This window comes from Vigna radiata, chromosome 1 (genome assembly GCF_000741045.1).
Source record: "Vigna radiata var. radiata cultivar VC1973A chromosome 1, Vradiata_ver6, whole genome shotgun sequence".
NCBI lineage: Eukaryota > Viridiplantae > Streptophyta > Magnoliopsida > Fabales > Fabaceae > Vigna > Vigna radiata.
In genome coordinates this window covers 5,983,707-5,996,479 of record NC_028351.1, presented here as the reverse complement: position 1 = coordinate 5,996,479, position 12,773 = coordinate 5,983,707, and the positions used below count along the sequence as shown (strand labels likewise).

At 32.7% G+C, this 12,773-nt stretch overlaps 2 protein-coding genes across 2 annotated transcripts; one reads left to right on the top strand and one right to left on the bottom strand.

Annotated features, from left to right (window-relative positions):
* The first annotated feature begins 1,488 nt into the window (after positions 1-1,488).
* On the top strand, positions 1,489-3,249 carry LOC111240939. Its single transcript, XM_022777066.1, has 2 exons — positions 1,489-2,263; positions 2,378-3,249. The coding sequence occupies exons 1-2, from the start codon at positions 1,622-1,624 to the stop codon at positions 2,522-2,524; spliced, it is 789 nt and encodes a 262-aa protein (XP_022632787.1). The 5' UTR covers positions 1,489-1,621; the 3' UTR covers positions 2,525-3,249.
* A 5,987-nt stretch (positions 3,250-9,236) lies between these two features.
* On the bottom strand, positions 9,237-10,607 carry LOC106766818. Its single transcript, XM_014651584.2, has 2 exons — positions 10,223-10,607; positions 9,237-10,091 (listed from the first exon to the last, which is right to left on the bottom strand). Exons 1-2 carry the CDS (start codon positions 10,237-10,239, stop codon positions 9,500-9,502), a joined length of 609 nt encoding a protein of 202 aa, XP_014507070.1. The 5' UTR covers positions 10,240-10,607; the 3' UTR covers positions 9,237-9,499.
* Between the last annotated feature and the right edge of the window lie 2,166 nt (positions 10,608-12,773).

Genomic DNA, 12,773 nt, shown 5'->3' with positions numbered 1-12,773 from the left:
TGAGTTAAGACTTTATATGTCAAATGAATGAAATGAATGAATTGATATAATGGGCAAGTGTTACATATATAAGTTACATATATGTCTCTGGAAATGCGTAATGTTACTACCAAAAAAGAACTGCAGATACGTTATATACATAGTTATATACGGATTATCCGTATATAACTTATATACACTTATATACGGAAAATCCGTATATAACTTATATACTGTTATATACGGAAAATCCGTATATAATACTACCTACGACAGTATTAAATACGAATTTTTGTCCGTATGTAATTCGTATATAACCAGAAATTATATACGGATTTTAGGCCTTATATACGGATTTGGCTGTAGATAATGACAATTTTTCTTGTAGTGAAAAATATATTTAAATTAAATGTGAATAATAAAAAAGTATAATAATTTTTTTCCTAAATGATCAAGTCACATGTTCTATGAGGTAAAGTTAATGATAAACATGCCTCATAAATAAATCATAACGCATTAACTTATTTTTAATATGCATAATTATATATTTTATTTTATTTACGAATTTTATTATCTATTTTTTTAATAAGATAATTTTTTTAAGAGGCAAAACAAAACTTTATTATAATACTGGATACCCATAATAATTTGTACATAGTCACAGCCACTTGTGTGATAAAGATACCCACATAAGACACGACAAGGAATTTTATTATTAAGAAAGAAAATAAAAAGAGCAAGCAGTAGTAGGTTACATTTGGATTCTACATAATATCCAACCACAGACAAATAAAAGACCCAGATCGTCTCCCAAGATTTTCTTGTCTTGTCTTGAGATGAATAACTGTTAGGGCAGTGATATGTTAACAACATTTTTTTGACAACAGCTTTGACAATGTCACATGGCACGTTGTCATTGGTTGGTGTTGATTTTAAATTTTTAATTGAGAAAATGTGTTTTGGTTGAAATCTCCAAAATGCCCCACTTATTTTTTTTCCCAAATCCTCTTTCCAGAAGAGGCGATGCTCAATGTAGGGTTCAGCATTTTGGAATTTTGGATCTGTCTCCTTCGTGCTCGACCTTCTCCATCCCAGAAGTCGTTCTTTCTCCGTCACACAGTTGTTCTTGATTTTGATTTCATTTTGATTGCATTTTGTGTGTTTGATTTTGATTTCATTTTGCGTTGTTGGTTTGTTTGCGAAGGTCGCGGTGTGGTTTAACCGTTGTCGGTGGAAGGGCTTCGACCCCTGAGAAGTTGGTTTGTGTATCTTTCTTGGTTACTTTGAGGAATGGCTTCGACCCCTGACACTACTTTTTCTAACACGTATGTACTTCATTTTTGGTTATATTGAAGCTTTGTGTTGTGTCCTGATGGGTTGTGGTTTTTGGGGCTTCTCTGTTTTCATGAACTTATTACAGGAAAAAAAATTGTATTTTTCATATTGTATAGTTAGTACATTGACTTTTTTTGGGCTTCTCTGTTTTGGGGCTTCTCTGTTTTACTGGATCTTAGTTCAGTGACGATTTTTATTATGTGTTTTACTGTTTTGATGTTTTATGGTATAAGGAGTTGAATATGCAGTGTCTTATGGGCTGGTTTGAATATTTAAATATCTTATTTATGCATGATTTGATTTTCTGATGCAGTTGTTTGTTCGACATTCAATGAAAACAAAGTTGATTGGTGGTTTGAATGGAATTTTAACTGAGGAGAAGAAGGGTATTATTTCACAAAATCCATTTAAATGGATTTTAGAACTAAAGGATGACATTAAGATTGGTAGGAATATACTGAGCGATTTATTAGAAAGGTGGGATGATGAGAGGGGTGGTTTTTGTTTTGGAGGAAAATTTGTGGAATTAAAGGAAATAAATGTTACTTTAAGTTTAGGGTTGGGTTTAGATGGTNAGCAGATTAACTTGAAAGAGAAAAGACTTGGAAAAAGTGATTGTCGGAATCACTTTGCAAAAGCAAACGGAAAATATGATTTGCAAGTTATATATGACTTTATATTGAAGAAACAGAAGAAGTTGGCTTCATTAGATGTTTGTAGGCTATACATTTTGGTTGGAATTTCTGAGATATTGTTATCTAATCGTACTAAAACAGTATTCCCAATTTTATTTGAAATAGTTGATAAAATAAATGATTTGGGTAGGTTTTGTTGGGGTCGTATTGTTTACCAATATCTACTTCGTAGTTTTACCAAAGCTTGTACAGCTTGGAATGAAGGAAAAGGTGCAAGGACTGTGTATGTCGAAGGTTGTGTGTACGTGTTGCAGGTAAATCTTTTATTTTGATTGTTTGATTCCTTGAAATGTTTGAGTTGATAAATGTACAATGTTTTATTGAGCGTTTTGTTTATTGTAATTATGGTGTATTGTAATGTATTTCAGGTTTGGTTTTGTGATCGTTTTGTTCCTTCTAATAATTTAGTACATAAAAATCCAAGAATTTTGTATTGGATTGATGTCAATGTAGGTGACAATTTCATAAAATCTGCTATGGAGAGGGGTGTGGTATGTATTAAGTGGTTTTATTAACATATTTGATTTAATGATTTAATTTATACAATGATGGTTTTGATGAATTTGCATACGCTTGATGACTATGGTCCATCAATGAGAGAAATAAGGCAGCCATTTGTGAAAGCAACCAATGAAAAACAGAAGAAAGATATTGATGATGGTTTAGATGCTATTCTAGAGGAACAAGAAATTGAAATTAAAGCACTTGAAGCAGAATTGGCTGCATTGAAGACTGAGTTGGTTGAGGAGAAAGAAGAATATTATGGTGGTTATAGTACCCCATGTAACCAAATTTCTGGACAAGTCGATGGAAGTGGATGGTCCCAGCTGTAGATGGCAAGGAAATGGAGCACTTCCAATATAATTATCCAGAACAACACCAAGAGTGTTTCCCATCTTCCTATTATATACAGAATAGAAACGCAGCACAGCAACACCACCACAACTCAACACCAGGATTGAAATGGATTTGTACGTAGTTCAAGGGTTGAACCTGGAATTGATATAGAGAAATATGGTGTGCAAATATAGGAGGATGTAGGGCATGTATGTGCAGTTACTAAACAAATAACAATGGTTGAATAAGCTTGGTTAGGTTTTCTCTGGTTTGCCTGGAGACGATGTTATCATGCCAAAGTTCTATATATATATATATATATATATATATATATATAGATGAACACAATGCAGTATAATCTTTGAACTGGGAAGCGTTATTCTTCCGCTTATTAATTTCATCATTGTAGTATCTAATTCTCCATCATATTTTTTTTCCAAACCACTTTTCCTCTCTAGTGCATTACCTTTTACTGTTATATATTCTTCATTCATCAACCTGTTTGATTCTTCTTTCTTCCACTAATTCAATTCCTTTATTTATTTTTTTTGAATATTGTGAATATTTGTTATTGAAAATATTATAAGATATGGATTATAACTGTAAAGTTTAATTTAAAACCATTTTGTCACTGTAATATTTATGCAGAAAACAACAATTGTTAAAACACAAAATAAAATAAAGGCTGAATTATCATTTTGAGACCATTTTATTGTTCATCCGTAATTTTGATTTATTTTTATATCATTTTAGTCCCTACAATTTGTTTTATTCTTCAGTGAAATACACAAACTTCATTATATATAGTTTATGGGTTGAAAATCGAATTGATATAGAGAAATATGGTGTGCAAATATAGGAGGATGTAGAGCATGTATGTGAGCTTACTAAAAATTTTAAAAATGGGAGAATAAGCTAGGTTGGATTTTCTCTGGTTTGCCTGGTGAATATGTTTTGCACATATAATCTTTTGCACTTGGAAGCGTTATTCTTTTGCATATTAATTTAATTATTCTAGATTCTAATTCTCCATATTTTTTTCAAACCACTTTCTCTCTTGGTGCATTATCTTTTACTCTTATATATTCTCCATTTTTCAACCTATTTGATTCTTCATTCTTCCACTAATTTAATTTTTTTATATCGATTGTGGGTCACAGAGAGTGTTTGTTTTTGAAGAACGTGACAGTTTCTTAACCATTTTCATGATGCTTTCAATATTTGTGCAGAAAACAATGTATAACTACTAAAACAATAAATAAAATAAGGCTGAATTATAATTTTGATACCCTCTAATATGTAATTTTGATTTATTTTTTATCATTTTAGTCTTTACAATTTAGAAAATATGTATTGACGGTGAAAGGTAATGATAAAGAAAGAGTAATCTGGTTTATTCATCAGTGAATTACACCAACTTCATTATAGATCATTTATAAATTAATTCTTACCTATACCAAAGTTTTGAGAGAAAAACAATCTTCACTTACCACTTTTTCTACCAAGTTTTATACACATTATCTTTTTCTTGCAAGCACTCAAGCACACTGTTTTAGTGTCTAACTTTTTTCCTCTCTCACTCATACACTTAGGACATAAAACTCTAATGCTAATATGTAAATAGAAAACACTCACACTGATATTGAACTTTGGAATTATATGTTGTAATTGATTGAATGTCGCATGCCATTAAATAGACGCAGGATCCATTAAGAATAAAACCAGAAACCCTAATGGGTCGAGTATAATAACTAATCGGATATAAAAACAGTAACAGTTACAAATCAAATATACATAGATTGGGAACACTGAAATTAAAAACGGTAGGAACCAAATAAAATAAGACTCAAAATGAAATTACATAAACACCCCATTTATGTTTATCCAATACTTTGTTCTCTCTTTCCTTTTTTTCTATCCTGAGTTTATATTTACTCTTTTAAAAAATTGTTCTGATTAGTTATGCTATCTTCAAAAATTTTGGAAAGTTGTTGTTTTATCTTGAAAGATTTGTACACACACAATAGATAAATTGTGATCATTCATGTCTCAGAAAATCAATTTAAATTGTGTTTTTATTAAATTCTTCAACAATGTATAGAATGTTTCCTTGTTATAATGTTATTCATCCGCAGACTAATTCAATTTCAAGCATCTAATACACTACCCTGTGTTTCTATAGCAGTACCATGCATATTTTCTCCATTCATTGTAATGCTCTTTTTTAATTTGTTCCATTCGTTTAACTTGATTGTTTCTAGCTTTTAATGTGCTAGTTTGATTTCTCTAGACAAGTTAAAAAGTTGAAATGGAGGTTTACGACCAATTTCCTAATGACTTGGAATCTTTTTTCTTTCTAAAAAAATATCAGATATTTAGTTGTAGTCATGCAAAAAAAAAAACATACAAGAACAAACTATAATAAGCGTATAATAAAACTCATTCTCTCGTTGTAAAACAGTAGTAACACTTGATGAATGTTTCTAATTTCAGTTAATAAGTAAAGGATAATGATGACAAAATTGCCAAATTAGAACTACATGTATTCTCTATGGATAGAATTCTACAGATGCAGTTCTTTTTAATTTGTTCGATTCTCTTAACTCGAAGGTTTCTTTTAGCTATTAATATGATTGTTTGATTACTCTTTAACACGTTAAAAAAATTAAAATGCAGGTTCACGACCAATTTCCTAATGACTTAAGAATTTTTATTTTTTATTTAAAAGAAATATCACATATATTTAGTTGTAAAACAAACGACAATGAGAAGATAAAATAAAAACATTCATTCGTTGTAAAAAAAGTGGAAGAAGGAATTTTTGTCATGCTCATGGTAGTGACTCCTTTATTAATACATATTTCTTGGAAAAAATAATTAATATACAAAAATCAATAATTGAGTGCAAGTTAAAAAATACAACAGATAAACAAATGGATTGTATGTGTGTGATAAACATAGTCACATAAGGAAAATAGACACTATAACACCGAAATTTATTGTTGAGAAAGAAGAGAACATAGAGTGCAAGCACTAGTTGTTTACAATTGGATTCTGCTTAATATCCAACCAGAGACAAATTCTTGTCAACTAAGAAAAAGAAAACACAAATCTTCTCCCAAGATAGTCTTGTCTTGTCTTGAGTTGAATAACTGTTATCATCTTCTTTTGAAAACCATAACATTGTTTTCATAGATATTACCATTACCGTTTCCCCGGAACCTTCCACCACTGGAGACCTCTCTTGCATTTCTTGGGGTGGCACGTGGCAGTGGCATGGAAACACTGTCACTGTCTTCACTGTCAGACTGCCAAAACAATTTGCCCTTCCGTTTATGATCGCAATGAGGGCACATGGTAGGCTTCCAAATCCCAGCTCTCTTGACTTCATCAAACATGTAAAGTAATGCAAAGACAGGATGCTCCTCAGGTCCCTCCACTGTTATCTGAACTTTTCCATTTGATACTCGAAACTTTGCCACCACGGAAAGGCCAATATCTGTTCCAGTTGATCTGTAAAAACTTAATCCGCTACTTTTAACAATGTAGTGCGCCAGGGTCACCACCTCAGTATTTTCTTCCGTTTTTTTTCTCTTTGACTCCAGAGCAAGAACACTCCATCATAACCCCGCATGCATCAAAACCAATGTTTGTCTTTGTCCATAAGATGGAGTCTGTCTTAGTACTGCAGCAGCTGAGAGGGTGTAACCTAATATAATTGGAATCAGTGATTACCAAATCAACCGTCGCCATAGTTGTCCCAGATAAGGAGTCCGAGAGGAAATATGATGTTGGAAGTCTCACATCGGATAGAGATAAGGCCAATTTATAATATATAAGTGAGGTGCAGACCTCACCTTACAAGCCGTTTTTGTGGGGTTGAGTTAGGCTTAGAACCCACTTCTAACATATGATACCCCTCGACAACCTAACACATTTTTTCATCTACTGTGTATGTCACATTCCATGCCTCATAGTCACAAAAGAATATACAATTCCATAACACATCCAAATTTCTGGACAAATCGATGGAAGTGGATGGTCCCAGCTGTAGATTGCAAGGAAATGGAGCATTTCCAATACAATTATCGAGAACAACACCAAGACTGTTTCCCATCTTCTTATTTTATACAAAATTGATATGTAGCAAAGCAACACCACCACAACTCAACACGAGGATTGGAATGGATTTGTATGTAGTTTAAGGGTTGAAACTGGAATTGATGAGAGAAATATGGTGTGCATATATAGCAGGATGTAGGGCATGTATATGCAGTTACTAAAACAAGTAATAATGGGTGAATAAGCTAGGTTAGGTTTTCTTCGTTTTTCCTGGTGACGATGTTCACATGCCAAAATTCTATATATAGATGCACACAGTAAAGTATAATCTTCTGCACTTGGTAGCGTTATTCTTCCGCTTATTAATTTAATCATTGTAGCATCTAATTCTCCGTCATATTTTTTTCCAAACGACTTTTCTCTCCATCATTGTAGCATCTAATTAGTGCATAACCTTTTACTGTTATATATTCTACATTCATCAACCTGTTTGATTCTTCCTTCTTCCACTAATTCTATTCCTTTATATCTTAGTGTGGATCACAATTATAATTACCAGAAATGGAAAATAATATATATAGGGACCCTTATTTTATCATTTTGGCACCATTTAATTCTTCATCCATAATTTTGATTTATTTTGTTTCATTTTAGTCTCTACAATTTGTTTTATTCTTCAGTGAACTACATCAACTTCATTATATATACTTTATAAATTAACTCTTAACTATATTGAAGTTTTAAAAGAAAAACAAACCTTGCTTTTAAGAAATTAATTGATCTCCCTACTTGATAAACTAATCTGATTGTAACGAAAATGGGTGTTTAGAACAAAATTCAATCTTAATGGTTCTGTAAACAAGAAGAAAGTAAGGTTTGTTGTAAAAGGTTATTCTCAAATATTTGGGATAGATTATTCAAAAACTTTTGCTCCAATAGCAAGACATGATACAATTAGGCTATTACTTGCCATTATAGCACAAAAGGGGTGGCAAGTGTTTCATATGGATGTCAAGTCAGCTTTCCTTGATGGTTTTCTACAGGAAGAGATTTATGTTGAACAACTAGATAGTTTTGTTATCAAAGGACAAGAAGATAAAGTCTACTTGCTAAAAAAGGCTTTATATGGTTTAAAGTGTGGTACAGCATAATTAATTATCATTTACTCCATTTGGGCTTTCAAAAGAGTGTATCTGAAACTACACTTTATGTCAAACATGATGGTGCTAATAATTTGATTATTTCATTATATGTTGATGATCTCTTGATGACAGGAAGTAACCTAGCACTAATTGAGGAATTCAAGCAAGAAATGAAAAAGGTCTTTGAGATGACAGATCTTGGTCTTATGACTTATTTTCTAGGCATGGAGATCACTCAAAAGAAGAATGAGATTTTTATTTGCCAAAAGAAATATGCAAAGGAGATTCTAAAGAAATTTCACCTTGGTGATTGCAAACCAATGAACACTCCAATGAAATAGAGAAGCTTATCAAAGAGGATGGAACTGATAAAGTTGATGAAGCTTATTTTAGAAGTTTGATTGGGTGTCTAATGTATCTTACATCCACAAGGCCTGACATCTTATTCCCAGTTAGCTTGCTATCAAGATTTATGCATTGTGCTAGTGAACTGCACTTGAAGGCAACAAAGAGAGTTGTAAGATATATCAAAAGAACTGTCAATTATGGAGTTAAGTACAAGGTACATAATTTTAAATTATTTGGTTTCTCTGACAGTGATTGGGCTAGTAGCTTGGATGATATGAAGAATACTTTAGGGTACTGTTTTAGTATGGGTTTAGGTGTTTTCTCTTGGTGCTCCAAGAAGCAAGAGGTTGTAGCTCAGTCAACCATGGAAGTTGAGTTCAGTTCAGTGGTAACCAATCAAATTATTTGGTTGAGGAATATTTTAACAAATTTGAGTATGAAGCAAGATAAATGTACAAAAGTTTTTGTTGATAATCAAGCAGCAATTCCAATCTCACATAATCTTGTATTTCATGGGAAGACCAAACATTTTAATGTGAAGTTGTTTCAGTTAAGAGAAGTTCAAGAAAGTGACAAGACATGTTTAGTTTATAATAAGCTAGGAGTTTACGGTCTCCAAGGTAAGAATGAGTGTTGGGAACTACCTTGTTAGTTGCATAATTTTAGGAAGATTTCGGATTTATTTTTTTAAATTAGTCAAATGACTGTTAGTGAGTTAGTTATTTCTTATTTTTCAGCCAAGTCATTAGTAGTGAGTGCTAAAATCACGATATGTGATCTTTTAATTAGTTATTTCTATATGTATTTAAATTAAGTTGCATTTAATAAGAAAATACACTTCCAGCCAATATTCATCTGTTTTTATTCTCTAAAAACCAACACATACAATAGCCACTTGTGTGTTAAGATAATCACATAAGAAAAATAGACACTAACACCAAAATTTATTATTGAGAAAGAAGAGAACATAAAGTGCAAGCAAGTTGTTTACAATTGGATTCTGCATAATATCCAACCATAGACAAATTCTTTTATACTAACAAAACGAAAACACAACTCTTCTCCCAAGATTGTCTTGTCTTTTCATGAGTTGAATAACTGTTATCGTCTTCTTCTTCTGAAATCCATAATATTGTATTCAATGAAATTACCAATACCATTCCCCTGAAATCTTCCACCATTGGAGATCCCTCTTGCATTTCTCGGAGTGGTACGTGGCAGTCGCATGGAAACACTGTCACTGTCTTCACTGTCAGACTGCCAAAACATTTTACCCTTCCGTTTATGATCGCAGTGAGGACACATGGTAGGCTTCCAAATCCCAGTTCTGTTGACTTCATCAAACATGTAAAGTAATGAAGAGACAGGATGCTGCTCAAGACCCTCCCCTGTTATCTGAACTTTTCCATTTGATGCTCGAAACTTTGCCACCACGGAAAGGCCAATATTTGTTTCAGTTGATCTGTAAAAGCTTGTTCCGCTACTTTTAACAATGTAGTGCGCCACGGTCACCACCTCAGCATCTTCCTTCGTTTTGTTTTTCTTTGACTCCACAATAAAAAGACCCCATCTGCCTCCACTCCCATACAAGTCAACTTTTGTATCCATAACACCCCCGCATGCATCAAAACTAGTGTTTGTCTTTCTCCATAAAATGGAGTCTGTGACAGTACTCCACCTGGGAGGGTGTATCCTAATATAATTGGAATCAGTGATTTTCATATTAATAATTACCTCAGTTTTCCCAGATAAGGAGTCGGAGAGGACATATGTTACGCTCTCCGATTCGAAGAATGGAAAATCATTATTTGTTAGTAATTCTACCTGACAGCTTTTCTCATCTACTGTGTATGTCACCCTCCATGTGTCTTGGCCACACGGGATTAGCTCACCCTCTCTCTCCTTCAACAAGTCGATGGAAGTGGATGGTCCCAGCTGTAGATGGCAAGGAAATGGAACACTTCCAATATAATTATCGACAACTACACGAAGACTGTTTCCCATCTTCTGTTTTTATACAAAAAAATATATGCACGACAGCAACACCACCACAACTCAATACGAGGATTGGAATAGATTTGTACGTAGTTTAAGTGTTGAAAATCGAATTGACATAGAGAAATATGGTGTGGAAAGATAGGAGGATGTACGGCATGTATATGCAGTTACTAGAAAAAGTAATAATGGGTGAATAAGCTAGGTTAGGTTTTCTCTGGTTTGCCTGATGACGATGATCACATGCCAAAATTCTATATATAGATGAACACAATGCAGTATGATCTTTGAAATGGGAAGCGTTGTTCTTACGCAGATTAATTTAATCATTGTAGCATCTAATTCTCCATCATATTTTTTCCAAACCACTTTCTATTTAGTGCCTTACCTTTTACTGTTTATATTCTCCATTCATCAACCTGTTTGATTCTTCCTTCTTCCACTAATTCATTTCCTTTATATCTGATTGTGGATCACAATTATAATTACCAAAGATGGAAAATAATATATATAGGGACCCTTATTTTATTTTATTTTGGCACCATTTAATTCTTCATCCGTAATTTTGATTTATTTTGTATCATTTTAGTCTCTACAATTTGTTTTATTCTTCAGTGAAATATACCAACTTCATTATATATAGTTGGTTTAATACCTATTTTGGTCTCTCTTTTGGGAAGATTTATTCAAAGTGGTCCTCTCTTTTTTAAAAAGTTCATTGAAGTCCTAGTTTTTGTAAAAACTGTGCAAATAAGTCCTTTTTGGTAACGGTGTTAACTTTGTTAACGGCAGAACTGTCACGTAGCTAATATATGATGATGTGGCATTGTTATGGGTTTTAAAAAAATAAAAAATTGTGACTGTGTAAATTAAAATAATTAAGATTAAATTAAAAAATAAATTTGGGATTGTTGGGCGATTTAGGGTTCATCACGCACATTGAATCTGTTGATCAGAGCTTTAGGGATTTTGCGATCTTCCACCCTTTTCATCCAGCTTCGTTCATCGTCAAAGAGGTTATCAAGGAGGTTGTTTCGTTCATCAGTACACAGTTTTTTATCCAAGGGCAAACAAATTAAAACGGCAATTTTAAAATCCAAAGACAATAATTAAATCCCAATCAGAAAGCAGAAGCCAGTGATGATGGTAAAAGCAAAAAGTCAAGAAGAAAGGGACACTTTAAGAACAGAAGTGGAAGAAGAAGAAGAAAGGGACACTTCATGGTCGCGGATCGGTGGTGCTGGCGGAGTACAGCGGCACCACCACCGACGCCAGCGCAATAGCGCGGCAGATTCTAGAGAAGATTCCAGAGTACTGCCGGAAGTGCGATTTCCGATCTGTTCACTACTCCTTCTGTAAAACCTAAATCCATCACTTACTCGCTTTTAATGTTTTGAGAAGATGGGAAAAGAGAAGGAAAGGGTGAGGAAAGGGAGGGGACCTTGAATAATTTNCCAGATGCGTGACGGAGGTGAACCCTAATTACTTAATCCATCCCAAATTATCCCAATTTGTTTTTTTAATTTAATCCTAATTATTTTAATTTACACAGTCACAATTTTTTATTTTTTTAAAACCCATAACAATGCCACATCATCAGATATAAGCTACGTGGCAGTTCTGTCGTTAACAAAGTTAACGTCGTTACTAAAAAGGACTTATTTGCACAATTTTTACAAAAGTTAGGACTTAAATGAACTTTTTAAAAAAGGGAGGACTACTTTGAACAAACCCTCCCAAAAGAGGGACCAAAATAGGTATTAAACCTATATAGTTTATACATTAACTCTTAACTATATTGAAGCTTTCAAATAAATAAAAAATCTTGCTTTTAAGAAATTAATTGATATCCCAACTTCATAAACTAATATGATTGTAATGAATATCCAACCTCAGTCTAATTATAAGATTCTTTTTTGTTGGCTTCCCAAAATAATGTACATGAAAAAAATGAAACCATTATTTAATTAACTAGTTTGAATTTTTTTCTTAACTTAAACCAAATCTCACATATGAATTTGCTACACATTAATTTTTCTACAAACACTTCTTGGAAAGGAAAAAAGGAAAAACAAGTAAAACAATGTTTCTACTTAACTTAAAAATAGTAAACAAAATTTCTTTGAAATAAGTTAGTAGGAAAGGTTTTTCAACAATATAATAAATTATATAGTTTTGTATTATGAAAAACCTATTTCATTTATTTACTTCTCATAAACGTATGTGTAAATAAATTGATTTAAACATATAATTGAATTATTAATAACAAAAAAGTATCTGAAGACTGCAACTCTTAAATTTTTATGAACCAAATTTGAGGTTGTGGCTTGTGGCATGCGGTGGAGCTTGAACAGTATCCAACGGGACCCCATATTGCTTC